Here is a 23,799-nt window from a genome sequence, read left to right as displayed (position 1 = left end):
AATTCAACTTGAAATATATATCCAATTTTTTGTGCGTCATGTGTGTATTAATTAATTTGTGGTGCATCATATATTTTTTTTTTATCATATTTTTAGAATTCTTAAGAGTATATATAAAAAAAATTAAAAATGAAGTTAATGGTTCAAATTTAAATATGCTATTTGGGATTGGATTTATTAATATAAGCCTACAAATGATCAATTAATTCTAAACAAACAATATCTGTACGTATGTAATTCACCCCTTGGATCCCATGATTTGAGTATATATGTTTGCGGCCTGCTGGCTGGTTGGGTGGCAGGCTCATTTGTCCAAATCATATTAATTACGAGCCAACATGATGCATCAAAATTATTTATAGATCAGCATTATTGATTATTTTGTAGCCAAAATGGGTTATCATTGGCAATTATTTTGCCAAGTCAGTATGTTATTTTCATTTAATTCCCTTTCTTTCTTTTCTAGATGGACACTATTCCATAATTGATTCCACATGATTCTACTACAGATGATGTAGAGTCAACACAGGCTACACATGGACAAGACATTCCTCCATTTCCACCCAATGTAAGTGCTAATACTAAACTGAGTGATAGTGGTAGACATAGGTCAATGGTTTGGGATCACTTTACAATAATACCAAAAGGTGATCCAAGTAAACCTAGGGTTGCATGTAATTATTGTGGTGCTTCGTATGCATGTGATATGAAAACCAATGGTACAAAGTCCATGAAGTATCATATTGAAAAACAATGTAAGAAATGTCCATTGAGACAGACAGATAAGTCTCAAACTACTCTCGATTGGAAGGCGGGTGTAGGAAGTGATAGTGGAGGATTTGTGCCCATATCATTTAGTGTTGAGGCTTGCAGACAAGTCTTAGCAGAAATGATTATTCTTGATGAGTTACCCTTTAGGTTCGTTGAAAGTGAGGGTTTCAAAAAGTTTATACTCATTGTTTGCCCTAAGTGGGTAGGGATTTCATCCCGTGTTACGGTTGCGAATGATTACTTTAGTGTGTATATAAAAGAAAAAAGTAAGTTAATAAGTACTCTTCAAGGGCAACGAGTTTCCCTCACCACGGATACATGGACATCCATGCAAAACTTCAACTATATGTGTCTCATGGCACACTTTATTGATGATAATTGGAAACTACACAAAAGAATTCTTTTTTTTTGTTTGGTTGAGAATCACAAGGGTGATACACTTGATAGGGCCATAGAGATGTGCTTGCATAATTGGGGGAGACCGAAAGTACTTGCAATCACACTTGATAATGTAAGTTCTAATAACTGAGCAGTTTCTTATTTGAAGAAAAAAACCAAGTATAGGAAGGACACTGTTTTGGAACATGAATTCTTGCATGTTCGGTGTTGTGCCCACATCCTAAACTTCATTGTCTGAGAGGGGTTGAAGGAATTTGATGAGCCTATTGTGAAAGGGAGATGTATTGTGAAATATGTTAAGTCCTCACCTCAAAGGTGGACTACATTTAAGAAATGTATTGGGTTTGAAGAAACTGCAAGCAAAACTGGTATTTATTTAGATGTACCGACTAGGTGGAACTCCACCTATCTTATGTTGGAAGGGGTTTTAAAATTTTGAAAAGATTTTGAACGGTTGGAAGAAGAAGATTCGGGATTCCTTAGTAGTGTTGGAGATGATGATGATCAAATTGGTGATGTGGTGAATAGGAGAACATCAAAGAAGTTAGGGCCTCCCAATAATAACGATTGAGAGAAGGTAAAGTTGTTTGTAAGGTTTCTTGAACTATTTCATGATGCAACTTTATCTTTTTCGAGGAATGAATATGTAACTTGCAACTCATTTTTTCTGGAGTTAGTTAAAATATCTTATGTAATTGAAGTGGAGTGTGAAATAGGAAGCCCCGTGGTGGGATTAATGGCCATAAATATGAAGAAAAAATTTGACAAATATTGAGGCGACTTAGATAATATGAATATGTTGTTGTTTGTAGGGATTATTCTTGATCTTCGGTATAAGATGCGATATTTTAATTTTGCATTAGAATGCATGTATGCCAATGATCCCACAAAAGCTGTTGATTTGAGTTGGAAGGTTAAAAATGCTTTAATCTGCATGTATGAGGCATACGCTGATAATGAGGGAGGCAACAATTCTGATCTACAACCGCAACGCACAATTCCCCCACCTGAAGAAGTAAATTCTACAGATGGCAGTGGTAGTGGTAGAGTTGATAGGATGGCAGAAAGAATGACCATATTCAACGAACGGTTACAGTCAGAAAACACTTTGGGGAGCTAGAATGAGGTTGATAGATACCTAGCTGAAAGTTGTGAGGAGGCATTCTCAAGTTTTGACATTCTTATTTAGTGGAAGGTTAATTCAGTTAGATATCGTGTACTTTCAAAAGTTGCATGAGATATATTCGCAATACCGGTATCTAGAGTGGCCTCTGAATCTACATTTAGCACGGCGGGTCGTGTCCTTGATCATTTTCGAAGTAATTTATCTTCGATTATGGTTGAGGCTCTCATTTGTACACAGAATTGACTTCGTTCTTCTTCTACTCCAATCAACCTTAGGACTTTAATGAATGAGGTGGAGGATTTTGAGAGGCAGTTGGGTATGTTTCTTACTTCATTTTATAACTTTTTTTTTTATAAGTACTTCATTTTATAACTTTTATGATCTATAATACTATATGTTATTTAAATTTATATAATTTGTTTTGTTTCTTTATTTTATAGAACTTGTTCGGGATGGTGACAATTCTATGGAGGCTTCAAATACAATGTCTACAACCAATACAAGTTAATGAGGTGAATTGTATTTTAGCTCGTTAGTTTTCAATTTTGATTTTTGCTATTTGCTAATAATTCATTTGTTTACACTTTATAGCGTATTGTGAAAACTGAAAAGTATGCCAAGCCAAAAGATGTAGGAAGCTAGGACTTAGGAGCTGCCAGGAGAATAATTGTATAATTTGTATTGATGTAAATTGTAATTTGTATTTAGAGCTTTAAATTTTTTAGTTATTTGGGACCTGAATAATTTTTAGTTTTTATTATCTATGCTTGGGAATGGTTTTTTTTTTCTTTCTTTCTTTTAGAAGTCAAATTTGCTTGGGAATGTTTTTTCAATTTTCTTTCATTATCTAGTATAATTTTTAGTTTTAACCTTGTTTAAATTGTTTGAATAGATTAGTAGTAAGAAAATCAAGTAGTTATTCCTTTTTTGAAGTTTATGATGGATATAGATAAAATTTATTTTTTGTAGTAAAACCTTTTATTTAAATTTATTCACTGTAATTTAGTTAGCATATTGCTTTGTAATTTATTCCTTTTTAGACTATCGGTGAAGAGCTTTGTAACTTGCATTTTTTTTATAAGCATTTTGTGGGTGGCTTTATAAGTTGTATTTTTTTGCTTCAAATTGGATAAAATGTTAGTGGGCTTTCGCTATTGGGCCAAAAAAATAGAAGAATAAGGTTGGGCTATTGGTCCATCTAGTATAGGGTTGGACCGCATAGGACCGGACCGGACCGGTCCTTATGCCTATTCGGTCTGGTCCAAGGTGAGAAAACCCTGGACCAAATTGGTCTGGTCCAGTCTGGTCCACAAAACCTCCTTAGGACAGACCGGACCGAACCGGACCAAATTCACCCCAAGTCACTTCTTTAACCATTAAGAAAAAAAAAATATCAGTGGACACATTTAGTAGACATATTTGACATTAGTACTATATTTTCCATTTTCCAACTAGTAATTATGTTCCGATTTGAAATTTTTTGTTACAACCCATTGGGAGAAAAGGTGGTGAGCTCCATCTATTTTATAAGTATTCTCAAGTCAGATCCATCGGTTTTGACAAATTGAGAATCTCATCCCTGTGATTTTAACAACACAATCTCTAACAATCTCCCAATAAAAGTACTTTGATAGATTTTGATTCTTTGAATAAAAGGACCATTTTCTCATTCTTCTCAAGTCGGTGCTCTCTCTCTCTCTGTTTTTTGCTTTGTCACTTGGAAATAAGAAATTGATCAATAGTCATTATTCTCATTCAATTTGGATTCCTTTCGAATTCAATTCCTTTTCTTTGTTTGGTTCTTTGAGAATTTTGGAATTAAACAAGAAGTAGAAGCTGGTAGCGTAAAAATTACCACTTTCAAGTTTCAACACATCTAAGGACAGTTTTCCTAGTTAAAGAAGTTTCACAAGCAAATGAATGTTGGTAATTAAGAGTAACAGAAACAGAATTTAAAGACACAAACATGTTACATACCACTCATAAGTACTTCACGATATTAAAAAGACATAAAACATGCGAAACAAATTAAGGTCAAGTATGTCTAGTAGCCCTGTTCCTGTTCTAAAAAATAGTTGACTTGATTTTATTAAGCTTGACCAACAAGTCTTTGATATCCATTCTTGTATATTTTATTAAGCATGACCAACATACTGTTACTGATTTGAAAGTTCAATATTCTCATTCAATTTGGATTCATTTCCTCTGCTATTTTCTTGGAATCTCTTTTCCAATTCAATTCCTTTTCTTTGTTTGGTTCTCTGAGAGTTATAGGATTAAACAAGAAGTAGAAGGTAGCATAAAGATTACCACTTTCAAGTTTCAACCCATCTGAAGAAGGTTCTCCTGGTTAAAGAAGTTTCACAAGCAAATGAATGTTGGTAACTAAGAGTAACAGAAAATAATTTAAACAAAAGAATGTTGGTTGTGCACCTTCTGGCTGGGCTTTACGTAAGGTAATAAAGGAAATGAGCTAAATAAAAAAGTGTACGGAGATGGAAGAAGAGTAGAGTCTCAAGCCATTACTTTAAGCATAAATGTTGATACAAACATGTTGCATACATACCACTCATAATTACTTCACGATATTAAAAAGACATAAAACATGCGAAACAAATTAGTTAAGGTCAAGTATGTCTAGTAACCCTGTTTCTGTTCTCAAAGAAAGTCGACTTGATTTTATTAAGCTTGACCAACACGTCTTTGATATCCATTCTTGTATCTGGTAATTCTTCAGAACACCTCAAGCCTAAGTCCAAGATTGATGAAAGGATACTTTGCAAGGCAATGGTGTCTCTTCCGTCTTCTATTCTTAGTAAACCTTCATCCACAACTTCCATCATTCTATCTGGAATGGATGCATTTACCAACTGCCTCAAAGTAAAGTCTCCAGCGAACATGTCATCTGTGGGTTTCTTCCTCGTGATCATCTCCAACAATGTTATGCCATAGCTGTAGACATCGGTTTTGATGGATACCTTCCCTTCAAATCCATATTCTAAAAATACTCACAAATTGTCAAGAAGGCATTTAAGTTAGAGACTTGTGTCTTAATAAAATGACGTAATTAAGTAATAATTCACATGTGTCTTGATCAGTGTATATATACTCATGCGTATAAGTAAATAAATGCATATTTTTTATGCATGAGAGAACATTTTGTGACATGTAAAGCATTAAAAGCTAAGCCTACAATATTAATTTATAGATAACTATATTAATTTGTAGATAGAGATCGAGTGGGTAAATCATAGGAATTTATAAGCAGTGATTGAGAAATAACCAAAATCCGTGTTCATTATTTTACTTGCTTTCATAGATCTTGGTTTAATATTTATGGTTTCTTTGATACTTTGATGTGCTATATTTTTAAATTCACTGTTCTTTTATTAAAAGGGAATTATGGTCAAACAGTCTCTGTGATATGGGATACTTAGGTTTATCACCTTGTGTATTTTTTTTTTTTTTGAGAAATAATTCTCGTTGGTATATTTTTGTTAGAAATAGAGTTATAGAACTATTCGTTACTTTTTCCAGCCATACACGTTAACAGAAAGCACATAACTTAATCCTAGGCAGCAATGACATATAGACTTTATTTTTTATTTTTAAAAAAAAAAAAACTTTAGTTTGATTGTTTTAAAAGAGGAAATTAAATTTTTATAAGAAAAAATATCTTACATTTAAAAAAATGTTAAGAAAATCTTGAAGGCCACCTTTGTGGTTGTGAGATGGCCAGAATTGAGCCACTGATCACATTTAAAAAAAAAAAAAAAGCGAGCCGCCGGTCACTGATTGGGCGATTTGCTTTTTGTTAATATTAATTATGGATGGAAAAATTAACAGAGTATCCTCCTAATAAAAGCATCCCACATAGGTTTATCTAAAAAACAATTGCACATGGAGCTAAACCTGAGTTTTTCATAGCATACTAGGTGATGTTCGACCAAAACTACCTTATGAAAACATATATTCACCTTGTTAAATTTGTTTGGGATTCGTGTCATATGAATATATATGTTAGTTCATATTCATATGAGTTTATCGACTATAAGACTAGCTAAGATGAGGAAAATTGCCAAGCAAGTTGTTACCAAAAATTTGTAAGATCAGCATCCTGTTATTTATCCTTTTATAATTAAAAAACCAAATTAAATTCATGTACGTACGTACCTGATGCGATGTAGCCAATGGTACCAAGAGTTTTGGTGTATGTTGCATCTTTGTTTTTGACTAAAATCTTTGCAATGCCAAAATCGCCCACATGTCCAACCATGCCCTCATCTAAAAGGATATTTGTAGGCTTCAAATCACAATGTAATATAGATTCCGATTGACCATGGTGGAGATAGTCTAAGGCTGACGCAACATCAACCAAAATATTAATTCTCTGTAGAAGATCCAAGCAGTAATTATGAGAGTATAACCATTTTTCAAGGTTACCGTTCGACATGTATTCTAGCACCAACGCTCTAAACTCGGGATTAGTGCATGTAGTGATGACCTTAACAAGATTTCTATGTCGAATCGTACATAACACCTTGCATTCTGCATCAAAACTTTTGAAAGCACCTGACAATTGCAAACTTAGAACTTTTACTGCAACAATTGTCCTGTCAGAAAGTATTCCTTTGTACACAGAGCCAAAACCTCCGACTCCAAGCAAGTTGCTTTCACAAAAGTTGTTTGTCCCTTGGCAAAGCTCTTGATATGATATCATTCTATGTTCCAATGCAGGAAATGCATTAAGTGAAGTCGGTATCTCCATGATTCTCTTCCGAAGTCTTCTCAGCAAATAAACCAACATTACCACGGTTATAATTGACGCAATCACAGGAAGAATACATTTGATCAAAATATTTTTCATCTTTGATTGTTGGTAAGTAGGAATCGTTGGACAAGGTGGAACTCCCAAAATTGGATTCCCACAAAGTGCACTATTTCTTGAAAATGATTCCGCCGTGAGGTTCACAAAAGGACCACCGGATGGAATCTCTCCTACTAACTTGTTGAAAGATAAATTCAAGTATTTGAGATATGGAAGTGCCTCAAGAGATTTAGGAATGACACCAGAAAGATTGTTGTAAGAAAGATCTAAGATATCTAACCCTTTTAAGTTACCAAAAGATTGCGGAATGCCTCCTTGAAAGGAGTTGTTTGAAAAGTCAAGATAATTGAGGCTTTCAAATGCTCCAATGATACTTGGAATTTCTCCAGTAATTTCATTTCTTGACAAATCCAGATATTCGAGAGTGTCCAATTTTGTCATGTTCGAAGACAAATGTTCACTAAGGGAATTCGATGACAAATCCAAGAAAAATAGATTTTCGAGGCCCCATATATTTAATGGTATTGACGATTCGAGTTTATTAAAACTCAAGTTTAGCTGTACTAGTAGATTGAGGTTTGAAATGCAATTTGGGATGGCTCCAGAGATTCTGTTGATTGAGAGATCTAGCTCTCCCAAATTCCTTAATTGGCATATCTCTTGTGGAATCAATCCTTCAATCTTGTTACTGTAAAGATGCAATCTTTGTAATCTTTCCAAACCACCGAATGTGAAAGGGATATTTCCAATCAAATTGTTACCTCCCAAGCCAAGCCAAATCAAACCTATCAAAAAACCCATTCCCATAGGAATATGACCCCTTATTTGGCAACTCTCTGCATGAAATGTTTGAAAGGAAGCCGAAAAGTTTTGAATGGAATCTGGAATTATTATATCCAATGGATTAGAGCTTAATTCTAAAACTGTCAAAGATCTACAATTGGATAAAGATGAAATGAAATTGGGCTCTTGATCTGTAGCCTCCTGGCCTATTAGCTGATTTGCACCCAAAGAAAGATGTTGGAGGTACTTTAAGTTTCCAAGACTTTTAGGAATTGGTCCGGAGAATAAGTTTTCAGCAAAGTCTACTGTGATGAGGTTGGAACAATTCGAAAGATAGGATGGGATATGACCACTGAGTTTGTTTCCACCAAGTATAATTTCTTCAAGATTAGGGCAAGAATATTGCCCTGAATCTAGTGATGGAAGATATCCAGAGAGGAAATTTTCCTGGAAGTCGATAAGTTGTAAAGATGAAAGGTTGAAGACTTTTTGAGGTACTGACCCTTTGAAGTTATTCGTTCCAAAAATCAAAGTAGTTAATTTCGGAAGATGCCACAAATCAGTCGAAATGCTTCCTTGGATGCGGTTATCCTCAATTTTGAATTCTTGCAACCTCGACAAATTACATATGGTAGAAGGTATGATACCAGTGAAACTGTTACCTCCAAGATATAGGCCTTCAAGGTTTTGTAAATTTCCAATTAGAGCTTTTGAAATACTCCCCTCAAATGTATTATATGCCAAAGATAAAACAGCAAGCTCCCCACAATTATTAAATTGCGAATGGAGCTGACCGCCAAATTTGTTATACGAGAAATAAAGTCCTCTAAGATTGGGACAGTGGCTACAAAGATCATTCGGAAGAGCTCCCAAGATGTGATTAGACGTAACACCAAAAAAGTTTAGAGAAGATATGTTAAAGATGACTAAAGGAAGTGGACCAGTGAGACTATTGTAGTCCAAATTCAAGAACTCCAACATTGACAAATTGCCGAGGGACGATGGAATTGCACCAATAAGACGGTTCTTGTTAAAATATACCTTGCGAAGCTTTCGACAATTATGAATAGTAGGAGGGATGCTTCCTTCCAATTGGTTGGATGCCAACAAGAGTATTCTCAAGCGATGTAGACGACTGATCTCATGCGGAATAAAACCATAGAAGCTATTGTTAGAAAGATGAAGTGAGACTAGGAAGGAGAGGTTACCAATATAAGGAGAAATGGTGCCATGGAGACCCATGTAGGAAAGGTCCAAAGCGGTGACTCTTTGCCTACGTCGACTGCAGGAGACCCCAATCCAATGGCAGATCGAGTTTGGTGCAGACCAGTTGGTAGCCAAGAGGGATTCATTTGGACTAGAGCTGAGTCGAGATTTGAAGGCAATGAGAGCAGATTGGTCAGTAAAATTGCTTAAAGATTGGATCAATTGAAACATGCATGAGTACTGCACAAACAGAAAACCCAATAGCAGTAGAGAGAACAGATTTCCTATGAGCACCGGTACCATGAGTGCTGGAGAGAGAATTAGAGTGCAGGAGAGAGAATTAGGAGAATGTTTATGAAGAAGCATGAAATGAAGTAGTGAAGATGATAACAGGTTGGTGTGAAGCTACTAATATAAGGGAAGTGAAGTCAACCATTAAGGCTCGTGGAAGTCAATATGGGTCCGGCTATTACCAGTCATTTATCGTTAATTATTAGGTTGGTTCGTCATTAATGTCATTTAAAATGCGGAACGAAAATTTCCAAAATAGTAAAAAATTCGACAGAATGTTAATGAATTAAATTTATCCATATTTATTTTTCATTTTTTTGGACTCGAAATAAAAAATAAATAAACTTCGATATATATATATTGATTATTTAATAGTAATATTATTGTACGCCGAAGCGTGTGATGTGCGCCCGCGGTGATAAATGACTCCAAAACACACTCAAGTTTCTCGAGAGAGCAAATTAGTGGATTAGAATTTTGGAGCCGTATGACGTACGTGGTACTCGTAGCCATTAGCTAGTGGAGTCATGCACGCTTTTAAACGCCGTACGCGTGTGATGTGCGCCCGTGGTGATTGACTCCATTGACTACAAAACACACTCAAAAAGCAAATTAGTGGATTAGATTCTTAGAATTTTGAAGCCGTATGACGTAGTACTACTCGTAGGCATAAGCTAGTGGAGTCATGCACGCTTTTAACTATACATCATTCTCTCACTATATGTGCAAATTTTTCCTAGACATGTGAGATTAATTTGATATCCTTAACTTAAGTATCTCTTTTGCCAAATTGTGCATTGTGTATTATTTCTGGACTTTTTATAATTTTATTATTTTTATTTTGAATAACCCCATGAAATATGAGTACTAGTGATGTTTTTCTCTTGACATGTGAAATAATCGAATGCGTGCAGTTTGGTTTTAGGGAATTTTATGAAAGGTAGCTATTTTTAATTTTGGATTTTTTAATTAATAATAAATTAATAAAAAAAAAGTGAATAATAAATCAATGATAATATGTCTTTCGGAAAGAGAAATGCGAATGTATTGTTGGCCTGATTGATGATATTATCCTATAGTTGTAATCCAATTGACTATTTTTTTCCTCTGCAAATTTTGTTATTCAAGGTTGTACTTGATGGTAAGGAACAGATAATAAAAGGGGTAGGGGGTGATTCATGGGAGTAGAGACCAGGCTATAGAACTTATATATACACGCCATATATCCATCGTTTTGTTGGGCTTCTTTGTATGGAGCTTATAAATAGGTTCTGTTTGTGTACGGTTCAGTTTGATGACTAAATCCGATAAGGTTGCATTACGATATTTTGATAGATTTTCAATAAGACTTGAGTCATGGAGCGAAGACTTGGGTCGATAATTTCTTTTGTCCGTTTTAGCTCTTGGTTTGACCCGACCCACTGACTAGGGTTTATTAGTATCCTCTGACCAAATAATTAGGGTTTACTATATATAAATATATATATATATATATATACATATTGTATTAAACCCTTGTATGGCCACACGGTATCTTTAATTTTTATTTGAATAAAATCCTGTATAGCTTCGTGAATATAGGCATGTTACCAAACCAGGTAAACCATATGTTGTACGTGATTGATTCCGTATTTTTTATTTACCTTTTTCTCTTATTCTTCCTAACGTGTTCGTCATCGAAAATATGCAAATCTTATCTCTCTCTATTATATAAGTGTCTATCTAACTGATACAGTACTTTTTTCCATTAATTTTTCTTGTTTCCGTTAACTCTGGCCGTTAACTTTTGCCAACACGTCCGTAAATAAATTTTTGGGACTTTGTGTCCACATCAACATACGACGTTCCACGCAAAATTGAACAGTCAAGATCAAGTATAAAGGCACGTACGTATGTACCGCGTTCTATCTGATCTCTTTTCCAAGAATCGGTATATATATATATATATATATATATATATATATATAATAAAATAAAACAATAAAGCCCAACAGTGAAATAAATTAAAATGGAGAGCAATTTAAATATTAAATAATAATTAATATCAAGAAACCACATCAAAATAAATTTCACAATTTCATTATCACAAAATAATATAACGAAAATCACGTTAAATTTAAAATAAGAGAACCAATATTACTAATAAATAAAATAATTATTTAATTAAAACACACGAAAATACCAAATATCACAAAAGAAGCGATTATGTTGGGACGGCAAGGAAGCACTAATCCAACCTGTTGGTACAGTTTTCCTTGAACTTTACTATGTTGGGACAGGATGGGCAACAAACAAATTCTTGTTGCATGTGTGCTAGCAAGAATTAAAGTACGGATCGTAGTAGTTAATTTGTTTGTTAAAGTTCCTTTGTAATATTCTATTAATTATATTATTCTAAGCTATACATGCCATCAACTATTTTTACAAGTTTTGTGAAAAAATATATTATTTTTGTAAAACAACTGTTTGATCTAACTAGACAAACGTGTTTTGCACGTTGTTTTGACCTAGTACATATATATATATATATATATATATATATATATATATTGCCACGTCTAAACTCATAGAAAATCAAATGCGAGAAGCTAATAAATTCTCACCAACAATTTGCAGTAAGGCCAGACAGAAACCCCGATAGCAATAGAGGGAATGGATTTCCTATCAGCTCCATGAGTGCAGGGGAGAGAATAATTAGGAGAATGTTAATTATGTAGAACCGTGAAATGATGACAGTAGTGATCAGGACTATAATGGGTGTTAAGCTACTAACATATGTGATCAAGTGAAGTCAACCATTGTTCATGCAAGTCAATATAGGTCCGGCTATTAGCCGTCATTTGTCTTTCATCATTTTTTTTTTTAAATGACTTGTCTTTTATCATTGAGTAATGCTATTATTCTTCCTAATTTATATAATTCACTTTATTCTTTTATAATGTGGCACCACAATGCACGGTCATGTGGCTTATTTAAAAAAATTAAAAATACAAACATAAAATAGTGGAGGAAATTTAGGATTTTCATCTTCATTTTGTGTTTCGGGCACCATTTTATAATGAATATATATTTTTAAATTTTTTTTAATAAGTTATGCAGAGCCATTTAAATAGGCAAAATGAGTGGTATAAATTAAAAGGCATGATAGCATATTCTTAATTATTAGATTGGTCCGTCATTGCTGATGTTTAATTAAATCTATTATTTGGGTTTTGATTTTGTATCCTACAAAAATAATCCTTTCTTCTAAAATGCAGAACTAAATTTTCCAAAATAGGTAAAAAACTGATAAAATGTTAAAGAATTAAATTTATCCATATTTCTTTTAAATATACCTCGAAAAAGAACATATTTAGTTTCAGAAATCGTACTACAAAAACTTTAATTATTCTCTAATTTTCTTGATGCACAAAATTCGTTACATTGAAAAGCCTTGTTAAATGTTTTTCCTTTTATCATTTTCTAATTAGATCTTACAAAAATAAATTTAGAATTTAATATGACTCAATGTAAAACATCTGTATTGCTATGAAAAGAATTTTACAATTTGATGTGACACAACTTGAGCCACATTAGCCACATTAATTTATAAGTTTATTTTTATAATTTTTTTTTAGATCGGGCATTTCTTATAAAACATTGGACATAATAATTAGTCGGATACAACCTATGGTCATAAGTGATTCATAATTTATCATATTCAACGTTTCCTGAACATACAACTAATTAGATTATTTAGAATCTTTAAACGAAATTTAAGATTTAATTTCGTGATTGTTAAGGTGTAATTTAAGTAATTAATTATATCGATAAAGTGATGATTTAACAAAGTATCGTAGTAAAAATACAAAGTTCGAATCTTGGTTCTACCCGACGTTATTCAGTTAAACTAAATATTTCTTATGTTAATAACTTATTTATTTATGGTAGTCTAATCCGAGAAGTGTTAAAATATAATTAAAATAATTAAGCTTGTCTTTAACAATCATGAAGTCAACACTGATAACGTTATATAAAAGTGGATCGAATGCATGGAGATATGAAGTATGTAAGGCTGTTTTAAAATCTTCTATTTTTATTTAGAAAATAATAGACATGCAATATATTTAATAAAAAATATTTTTATAACATAAATATTCTACTTTTAAAAATATTATAAGTTGTGTGTCAGTGCTTTGTCTATCTAGCCAGGGATGAATGGTTGAAGGTGATTTATTAGGTCACCTTCCACTCCGGCCAACGCGTAGTCTGTTTTAACTTTTCATCTGCAATTATAATCACAAGAAAAAATATTTAATCCGCAGCTCTACATCACACATGACTTGCTTTTTCTCAACAAGTCATGTGTGTTGTTAAGGCTGCTAACTCGAAGAATAGAATAACTCTTATCACAAAATTTTGTTGAAATTAGTCATTCAAATGACCCCACGGCTACGGCGCCAAAGACTATAAATGGGATTTTTGGTGATCGACTCCATTTTTAATAGAGTAATTAATCTATTTATCATCTATTTTTTTATCATTCTATGATGTGTATTTGATGATAGGTTCACAAGTAAAATATAATAAATAATCTCAAATCATCTAATATTACATCGTAAATAATAAAAACATGATGAAAATTGAAATAATAAATAAAATTACTCTTTTTAATATTATCGTGTTATGTACGGCAGTTGGTTAGACGCGGCAGATAATTTGGGGTATGGGATAAGATATAAAATTCTCATTTCATCTCATTTAATCATTATAATTTTCATAAATTTTTATACAAAATATCATAAATAATTTAATTTTTTCAAATCTTAAAATAATAATAATATTAAAAAATTTTATTTAAAACTAAAAATTCTTACGTCGCTCTTCAAACCTGCCCTCTTCGAATTATAAGAAAATTAGACGAAGCCTCGACATCCTCCAGAGTCCAGACCAGCATCCGTGAATCACGGCTTGCGTCTATCTACTTTCCTATTATAGGTCAAATAATTTCTTATAGTCTTTGCACTTGAATATGTGTGGAAATAATACATTGTAATAGACTGGAAGTCAAGGATTAATATTTGGTGGACCCGAAAATCTGTAATTTTCTTATATATATATATATATATATATGGTCAACTTTCTTAGTCTTGATTTCTAATCAGCTTGTTTAATAATCCTGGATGCACTTCTTCCAACAAGCTTTTGAGTATTAAAAAATATTTAAATTAATGCGCCACAGTTTTTTATTAACTTTTTTTTTTTTATCGGTAAACAGTTTTTTATTAACTAAAGTATGATCATTAGTACTTCTGGATCTACGTGACTTGCAATTATCCACTGCATGCAATTACTGGCCTATTGTTTATGTTTTCACCTAATGGCTAGCTATTTAAAATTAATGTCGTTTAATATTGTTCCTGACGAACATACTGGAAGCGAGAGACAATAAATAACTTCGTTTGCATTGCATGTGGATGCTCTTACACATATTTGAATACCTTTGACTATGAGGGTAGAAAGTACCACAAGATGTGAAAAAGCTTATAAATAACACTATAAGAAAAATGAGTATTTAGGACAATTTTCTTTTAATGTAAACATTATTTAGTATGTAATATTTAAATAATAATTTTATATTAATATTATTTAATATTTCAAATGATAATATTTGTGTATATATATTTTTAAGGATGACTTAAAGTCAAAGGAGCAATCAGTAAAGATACACGTACGGCTTACGTCTATCTACTTTCCTCCAGACCAGCATCCGTGAATCACGACTTACGTCTATCTACTTATGTGGTCAACTTTCTTAGTCTTTGCACTTGAATATGTGTGGAAATAATACATTGTAATAATTTACCCACTACAAGAAATCAAGTTTTTTTCAGCGTGCAAAATCGTCGCAAATACTTCTATTAATTGCTACATTTAACTATTTTTAGCGATTTTTAATCTGCTGCATTTTCGACGAAATTAAAGTGCATTCTTTGATCAATTTCAGCCATAGGCAAAAATCGCCGCAAAAAAACAACAATTTCCGGCGAGTTTTGTGCATCGCAACTGTCCAAAAAATCGACGGAAATGGCTTTTCCATTGACCATTAAATCGTTGAGAAAAATTAATTACGGCGATATATATCGTTGCAAAAACTTGAAAATCGCCGCAAAAGACTCCATATTTTTTCAACGATTAAAACTAATGTCGCGGAAATGGATTATTTGCGGCGATTAAAATTCACTGCAAATAAGTACTATTGACAAAATTTAACTTATTTCCGGCGAATTTTACTCTCCAGAAATAGTTTTCCAAAAAGCAAAAAAAAAGCACAAAAATAGAGATGAACAATGCCCAAGCTATATATGGACATGCAATCCATAAACTCTCTTCAAGGAGAGGGGACAAATGATAGTTTTACCACACAAATCTCTCTCAATATAGGGTGCAATCAAGATGAAGAGAACTAATTTAGATTATCAACGAAAATAAATACTCAAATGAAGATATAAGTTAAAGATTCAGGCATGAAAATGAAAATAAGAACATTTACATAAGACAATAACATAAAAAAAATTATAGGGGAAGAAACCATAAACATAAAATCATACAAAATTAAATCACGACATAGTACTCACAGTTGTATTTAGTCCATCCAATCGCCAGCTCTACAAGATGATATAAAACTAGCTTATTTGAAAGCACCAAATCTGCATTTTGAAACAATGTGATAAGTTATTTAATATAATCTTAAAGGGAAACTCAATAATAGAATTTAAGCAAAACATACCCTCATGGCTTGTTGCACCCAGAAAGCCCCTCTCTCCAAAGACACATCTTCATATATGACTGGTTTTTGGTTGATGACAGTCTATTCAACTCTAAATTAATTTGGAAAGTGTTTGTCAACAAAATTCATCCCGCAAAAGAGATGAATTTTAAGTTTGATTTCATAACCACAAGCTCACATTGATTGGTTATACCAATGTAAACTAACGACCATGGCATATGTACTTTTCTCTAAATTAAAACCATGGCATTTTCCACATTCATATTCATGCTTCTTTTTTTTTTTTTTCTTTTGATTGATAAAAAAGAAATAGCACGGGACCAAGAATAAGACTCAAGTCTCATACCCATCATGTACTTGCTCCAATCAAACCTAAGACTTCTACAACTGCACCAGACAATGAAACTCTCCAAGCAGAATTTCGTGACACCAACTTCAACTTCAGCTATACCAACACATGACAACAGAACATTTGGTGCTCACAATCATCACACCAACTTCAACACAGACTCATAAATTTACTTTGTTTCTCACGTAAAACTTGAAACGGAAAACAACAAACAAATAAATATAAATGACAAACTAACAAAATAAATAAATAAAAAAGCACAAACTCATCGACCCAAAAAAGCAAACAAATAAATACAAATGACAAACTCAAACATTTCAAACTAAAAATTGGAAATAAGCATGATTTTTGGGTAGACATAACATAAAAACAGCAAGCAAAACAAATAACAAAAAGAATTATAAAGTTCAAGTCAATTTCAACCAAAAGTTCTCAAAACCCAAATTCTCAAGTCAAACACCTTGTATATACTGACAATATTCATTTTAAGGGATTGTGTGCCAAATGCACAATTTAATTGTGCATTTGGCACCGTAAATAAACTGTATAAACACCAACAAAGTACCTGTCTTGTGCAGAGTAGGTTAGCATCTTTCCATTATCATCATCAAACTCTATCCGGGCCATTTCAGAGACTCGGACTCAAACAGAGGAAAACCAAATTCTTGTTTTCCCCTCCGTATGTACCTAGCCATTTAACATGGGAAATATCAAGATAAAGGATAAACATAAGATAAAGTTAAATGAGTGTTGCGTGAGCAGAGGAGAAATAGGAGGGAGCTTACCTCACAAAACGTAGGAAAAATTCCCAAAACCCACAGACTGCACAAATAAAATTCATTTCACAGAAATTTCATGGGAGTGGAAATTAACTTGAAGTGAATGTGGGTGGGTTCGTGAGAAGCAGAGAAGAAGAAGGCACTTACCACCGACTGGCAACTCAGAACTCCAACAATGAACACAAACGCGAAGCAGCAAACCCACAAGAAATTTGCAGTGGAGAGAGAGAGAGGGTCTACTGTGAAGAGAGAGAGAGATGGTGAGAAATACCTCTAGGTTTTTTGTTTACCGTAAGAGAAACGAAGACAGATTGGGGAGAGAAGGGGGAGCGGCTGGAAGGAAATGAAAAAGGGCAAAATGTGGGCGAATTAAATTTTGGCAGTTTTTTGCGGTGAGTTATTATCGCCGCAAAAACTAAAAGTTTCGCTGCAAAATATGCGAGGCTCATTCGACAATTTAGAAAATGTTGCGAATTCTCATTTACCGCGACTAAACTTCGCCGCAAATAGTATAATAAATTTGGACACATGAGTTTTATGGCGACTATTTTTTCCGCCACAAGAGAATATTGCAGCGATTTTGATTTTGATGGAAATAAAATTGCTGCTACAATTAAAATAGTTTATTGTGACGAGAAAAGTCGCCGCAATAGGTAAAAAATCGCCGCAAATAAATAAAAGTGATTTCAGCTTCAGATTGTTTTATGAATTGTGTTGGAATTACGCGGCGAATTAAAAATCGCCGCAAATAATGACTTTTTGCGACTATTTTTTTTGCGACGATCTAAAGATCGCTAGAAAAAGCCTAATTTCTTGTAATGATATGATCAGACAAAGTACTGGAAGTCAAGGACCAATATTTGGTGGACCTGAAAATTTGTAATTTTCTTATATATATATATATATAACTTTCTTAGTCTTGATTTCTAACCAGCTTGTATAATCCATGCACTTCTTCCAAAATTTTCGTCTCAAAATATTATTTTCAAGGATGAAATTGGATAGAATCAGTCGAAATTGTTTGAACGAGATTTCTTTTCAACGAACCATTTTCATCTCAGTAAGTTGTTCGAATGGAATAATGTACAGTTCGAACCGATACTTACCGTTTGAACTAAAAGAAATTCATTCAAACAAATGACTATATTTGAACCTGTTCGAACAGACGGAGTGTTCGAAAAAATTTTATGCGTTCGAACAAATAAATTTTTCAAATAACTTGTATTCAAACATAATTTATGTCTGTTCGAACCGACTATTTATTTTTGAAATTCTTTCCGTTTGAACGAGGTTTTGCATATAAATGTTGTTCGAACAAATATTTTATTGTTCGAACGGACATATGGACTGTATTTCTCAGTTGTCATTCGAATGCGTTAATTTTTGTTCGAATGAGTTTGTTCTTGTTCAAATGGATTTATAAATGTTTATTAACCATTCAAACATGTTATTTACTGTTTGAACGGTATTAATCATATAGAACATAATTTAATTAAAAATCTCATACTAATATTACACAAATTTTAATTCAAATATCACAATTGTTCAAATGTTTTGGAACATTATAATAGAAAGACAAGTAATGAAAAAATAAATTTTAAGATTGTTGTGGTGGCATAGAGTTTTTAGACATCACAATTGACTGGAACTGTTCAAACATTTTTTGGTTATTCAACTGCAACCTCTCTTCTAATCTCGCCTCAAAATCTACTGCTTGATCTAATCGGGTCAGCAGCTATTTTTCCTTAGACCTCAATCGTTCTATCTCAAGTGTTGTTTCCTCCAATTCCTTAGTTTTGTCGTCATTCAATATGGCTTGAGAAGAGGATGATGATGTTGATGATGGCTTCACGCAACGTTCTAAGTCCCTCAAATATCCAGAATGTGTTCCAAGAACTTGAGAAAAGATCTGAGCATCGTCGACAGATGATTCATCAGATTGATCCGCATAAGTTTCCTTAAGAGAAATCATCTTGTCATACAAAAATAAAAATATAAAGTTAGTATAAGTAACAAAAATATTATTAGACAATGGAATTAAATAAATTTAAACTTATATAATTTGCCTCTGCTTCAGGATTGTTTCAAATACCATCATGATTTTTATATGCTTTAGTATACAATTGGGTTAGATCATAGTCAGAAGGACTTTCTTTTTTTCTGCAAAAGGAAAATCTATATTAGAACTTAAATCAGAAAAGTGAATTATATGTTCATATTTAACGGGGATTAGAATAACTTATCATTTTGTTAGGCAAACGATGAAAAGATCGAGAACCTGCATGATGGTGTATCGTTAAATTTGATCTATTTGCTTTGTTCACAGTACTCCGTTGCTAAAAAAAATATTATGTCTATATGTTTAATACATTTATCATATACTATTAAAAAAAGATAGCAGCAAAATTACCTGATAAGCAGGATCTTCAAACATATCACAAACCTTCTCTCATTCGTTTGGAGGCATTGCATGGAATGGATTTTGGAGCGCCTCTATTGTAGTACTGAACTTTTGATAGTATGCATGGCATCGACCTTTATACCTCTGGAATGCATTCGACATCAATTCCTTAACCATTTTTCGATCTCTCGTAGGCCAAAATTAAGTTCAAACTCGTCCTTTCAAAAATTATAAACAATTAGTATAAATACACAGTAACTTTAAATTAACATGTTATACTCAGTTTCTTGGGATGTAGCTTATTACCACGCAACGATTTTTGATGTGGTCTTTCACGTCTTGGGAAACTTTAGCAAGCCACGCTGTCGAATCTCCGGAGCCATCGGTGTGATCATTAGGAATATCAACTTTAATTTTACCTACTTTCCTTACTTTTTCTATGCAGACACCCCTTGTAGTGCCTCGACCTCGGGGTTGACTTACAACAGCTATATTTACAGTAATTAAAGTACATATTTTAATTAAGTTATTTTTATTTTATAGAAATATATTATTTAAATCGAGCATTAAATAAGGTATTTAATTTGATAAAATACCTTATTCTCAGTTTGGTGATGTTGGCCCACTATTGATGACAAATGAACCACACGAGGAGTCGGTAATGGATGGGGATGGCGCACGTGTTGCTTTGCGCTTGTGAGTCATATCTGTTTGAAATTGTAATAAATTATTATTCAAACAAACATTACGGATATTTATAAGAATGATACTTATACAAATATCTATTTGAAATTCATTCACTATCAGTTTTGCTAGACCAGTCACCCTCATCCTCACTAGGCATTTCAGTTGATTCATGTTCTTCCGACATTTCACCCTTAATTACTTCGGGTTGAACATCTTCTCTACGCAATGAAACCATGTCATATTGGCTTAGATCAACAAATAGATTAATGTCTGATTCATTTTCTTAATAGGCTTATTCATTTGTTGAATTATCAACTTCTTCACATGGTTTGTCTACCTCTGGAATGTAATCATATACATTTCTTGGTGCAAACTTCTTCATTACCCACCATGGGTTCCCGTACTCCGAATCATCTAAACAAAAAACTTGATTCCCTTGGCAAACGAGAACGAAAAGATAATCCTCATACCATGTGCGAGATGTATTGACACATAAAATATTCATTGTTATGCACTCCCAATCTAGGATTTGAGACATCCCATCAATTACATTTAAACAACCAGATTATTTATCCCCCCACGTACTTTAACGCTATGATATATTATACAATTCCGTAGAAATCAATGTTATAATCTCCATGGCTTCCTTCGACTACGACCTCACAATTTTGAGTTTTCTTATATCGTTTTTTGTCGGCTGTGTGAAATCTATATCCACGCACCAAACATCCTAAGTATTGAATGGCCCACCTGGACGGACCACGTGCCAAAGCATAAGTTCTGGTGAGATTTCTTCTGAATTTTCACTATATTTCAATACAACCTACATGAATAAATATTATTATAGTTATATCAATGTTAGATAGGAAACAAAAAGTGGAGTTTAGTGGTATGAAGTTTGTATTATAAGATAAGGCTTTACAGTAATATGTATGTTCAAACCACGAGGCGAATTCCTCTTCGTGCGCCTTTTCTACGTCAGTTACGCCATTCATGCGAAGTAGTTGTATATGTTCACTGCGCATGTTCATGTGAATTATTAATTTTTATCAAGTTATACTATATTATTATACATGAACTTAAAGATAGTATTGATTTAGAGGATTATCACTAACCTCAAGTAGTAGTCAATCTTTGCGCAATTATTCAAGGCATACCGTTGAGCTCTTTCAAACTCTTGTCCACATAGGTCATAGCCCCCTTGTGCGCCTATGAGACGTACGGTTTGAAAAACAAGGTAAATGTCGATGAGACTCCCATTTATTCACCTTCATGATTTTGATCCGGTCTCGTAAATCTAGTATCAACCCTATGGAAATACTTTGAACAAAATGTATGACACTCATTATCAATGTATGACTCTGCAATTGGACCTTCAGGACGAGCTTTATTCTCCACAGATTGCTTAATTTTTCCAAAAAATAGTTCACTAGGATACATCCATCTATACTGAACTGGGCCAACAACTAAAGCCTCAAAAGGTAGCTGCACAACCAAATGAACCATTACATCAAAGAATGAAGGAGAGTACAAACTCCGATGCTTGTTGTTTTCTCTTTCGAACTCTTGCATCTTTACCAAATCTATTTTCTGAAACATCCCCAATTGCACGATAATATCATTCCCAGACTATTCTGGTGGTGATAACCTGCGCTCAACCTTTCATCAAATATCGTTCTATTTGAATGTCATTTATGATCATGTGGTAAATATTGATGGTGTATCATGAAACATAATTTCCTACCATTTGTCAACCACTGAGAGTGTGTATTTTTATTGCAAATAGGACAAGCCATTTTGCCTTTTGTACTCCACTAAGACAAATTTCAATATGCTGAAAAATCATTTATTGTCTACATCACTGCAGCATGCATCTTGAACTCTCGCGACAAGGCCACATTATATATACTGACACCCTGATCCCACAACTCTTTCAACTCTGCAATCAGTGGTTGTAGATATACATCTAATTCATTCCCTAGTGACCTTGGTCTTGGTATTAGTATAGTCATCATAAAATATGGATCGTTCATACACTTACAAGGTGGCAAGTTATAGAGCATTAATATGACAAGTCAAGTACTATGAGAAGTGCTCATGTTGCCAAATGGATTAAAACCATCCGTTACTAAACCAAGACGTACATTGTGAGGTTCTTAGATAAACCATGGATACTCAATGTCAAATTTCTTCCATTGTAAGGAATCAGTAGTATGTGAGAGGAAGTTTTCATTTTGGACTATTTCTGTGTGATTCAAGACATATCTTCTGCAATCAATCGGGACATAAACAATCTTTGAAGTCGAAGAATTAACGAAAAATATCTTAACACTTTTTGGGATACATTACACTTATCGGATGTCCATCTTGACTTATGACACACTAGACATGAATCAAATTTTGTATATTGCTGCCAGAAGAGAACACAATCATTTTTACAAGATAAACATTTACAAGATTCTTTTCATATTTATTGCTTTTATTTTGATAAGGTAGTTGGTTATATCCCATTCGAGAGACTATCATCTACATCACATATATACTCAGTTTAAACTCTAATATTAATAAAAATTTTGGTAGCATTTCCCTACAATTCTCCACGTATGCTAGTCACGATAAGTTGTCGACCCTATTCATGGGCCGAGAAACTTACGGACCACATACCCGAAGAATGTAAGGAAACATTAAACCAAAATTTTAATTGACTAGCACAAGAGTTTAAACTGAATATATCTACTACATAGATGATAAAATCCCAAACTGTCTACTTTGGACAATTCAAGAGTTGTACCCAAACATTCTTTAAGAAAATATTTGGCCACAACTCTCAAACAGGCTTAAGGTTCAATTGCATATAAAAATAACACTGAAATCCATCGAGCTCCAAACTAGTAAACCATGCCACTAGTAAACCAACTCCTACAATTATTACATTTTAAATCAAATCACATTCCAAATCACCAATATTATTCTTATTTTATAAGTACAAATTTTTATTTAAGTATTAATAATTCTTATGTTTAGTGTATTTTAGGTTTTAATTTAAATTTAAGTATCACGTATTTTTTTAATTCTTATGTTTATTATCCTTTAAATAATAATTATAATTTAATTTCACTAAATTTTTATTATACATTATAGTTTTAATTTAAGTGGGAGATCATCCATATGTTTATTCTTTGTTAGGTATTAATTATAATTTATCTCTACTTATTTTTTAATTATACCATATAGCTTTTAACCTAATTATCTTTAAAGTATTAATTCTAATTTAAGTATTAATAAATGTTATGTTTCTTATTTTTTAAGTATTAATTATAATTTAAATTTACTTATTTTTTAATTATACCTTATAGTTTTTAATAAATTATCTTTTAAGTATTAAATTTGAGTTTAAGTATTACAACATA

General features: G+C 32.9%; 2 protein-coding genes across 2 annotated transcripts in view; both read right to left on the bottom strand.

Moving 5' to 3' along the window:
- LOC121253267 (7-methyl-GTP pyrophosphatase-like) overlaps positions 1 to 23,799 on the bottom strand; it is a 48,123-nt gene that overhangs the window by 5,419 nt on the left and 18,905 nt on the right. The gene's annotated exons all lie outside the window — the stretch shown is intronic.
- LOC121239315 (probable LRR receptor-like serine/threonine-protein kinase At3g47570) lies at positions 4,795 to 9,416 on the bottom strand. The gene is made up of 2 exons (XM_041136536.1): positions 6,470 to 9,416; positions 4,795 to 5,294 (listed from the first exon to the last, which is right to left on the bottom strand). Exons 1-2 carry the CDS (start codon positions 9,414 to 9,416, stop codon positions 4,924 to 4,926), a joined length of 3,318 nt encoding a protein of 1,105 aa, XP_040992470.1. The 3' UTR covers positions 4,795 to 4,923.

The sequence above is a fragment of the Juglans microcarpa x Juglans regia genome, chromosome 1D (assembly GCF_004785595.1).
Source record: "Juglans microcarpa x Juglans regia isolate MS1-56 chromosome 1D, Jm3101_v1.0, whole genome shotgun sequence".
In the NCBI taxonomy this organism is placed as follows: Eukaryota; Viridiplantae; Streptophyta; class Magnoliopsida; order Fagales; family Juglandaceae; genus Juglans; species Juglans microcarpa x Juglans regia.
The sequence above is the reverse complement of the archived record's forward strand: the minus strand, read 5'-3'. Positions and strand labels throughout refer to the sequence as shown.

Coding starts and splice junctions, on each gene's coding strand:
- LOC121239315 (XM_041136536.1), bottom strand. CDS start 9,416: ATGGTACCGGTGCTCATAGGAAATCTGTTCTCTCTACTGCTATTGGGT. Junction 5,295..6,469: donor CATTGGCTACATCGCATCAG/GTACGTACGTAC, acceptor GAGTATTTTTAG/AATATGGATTTGAAGGGAAG.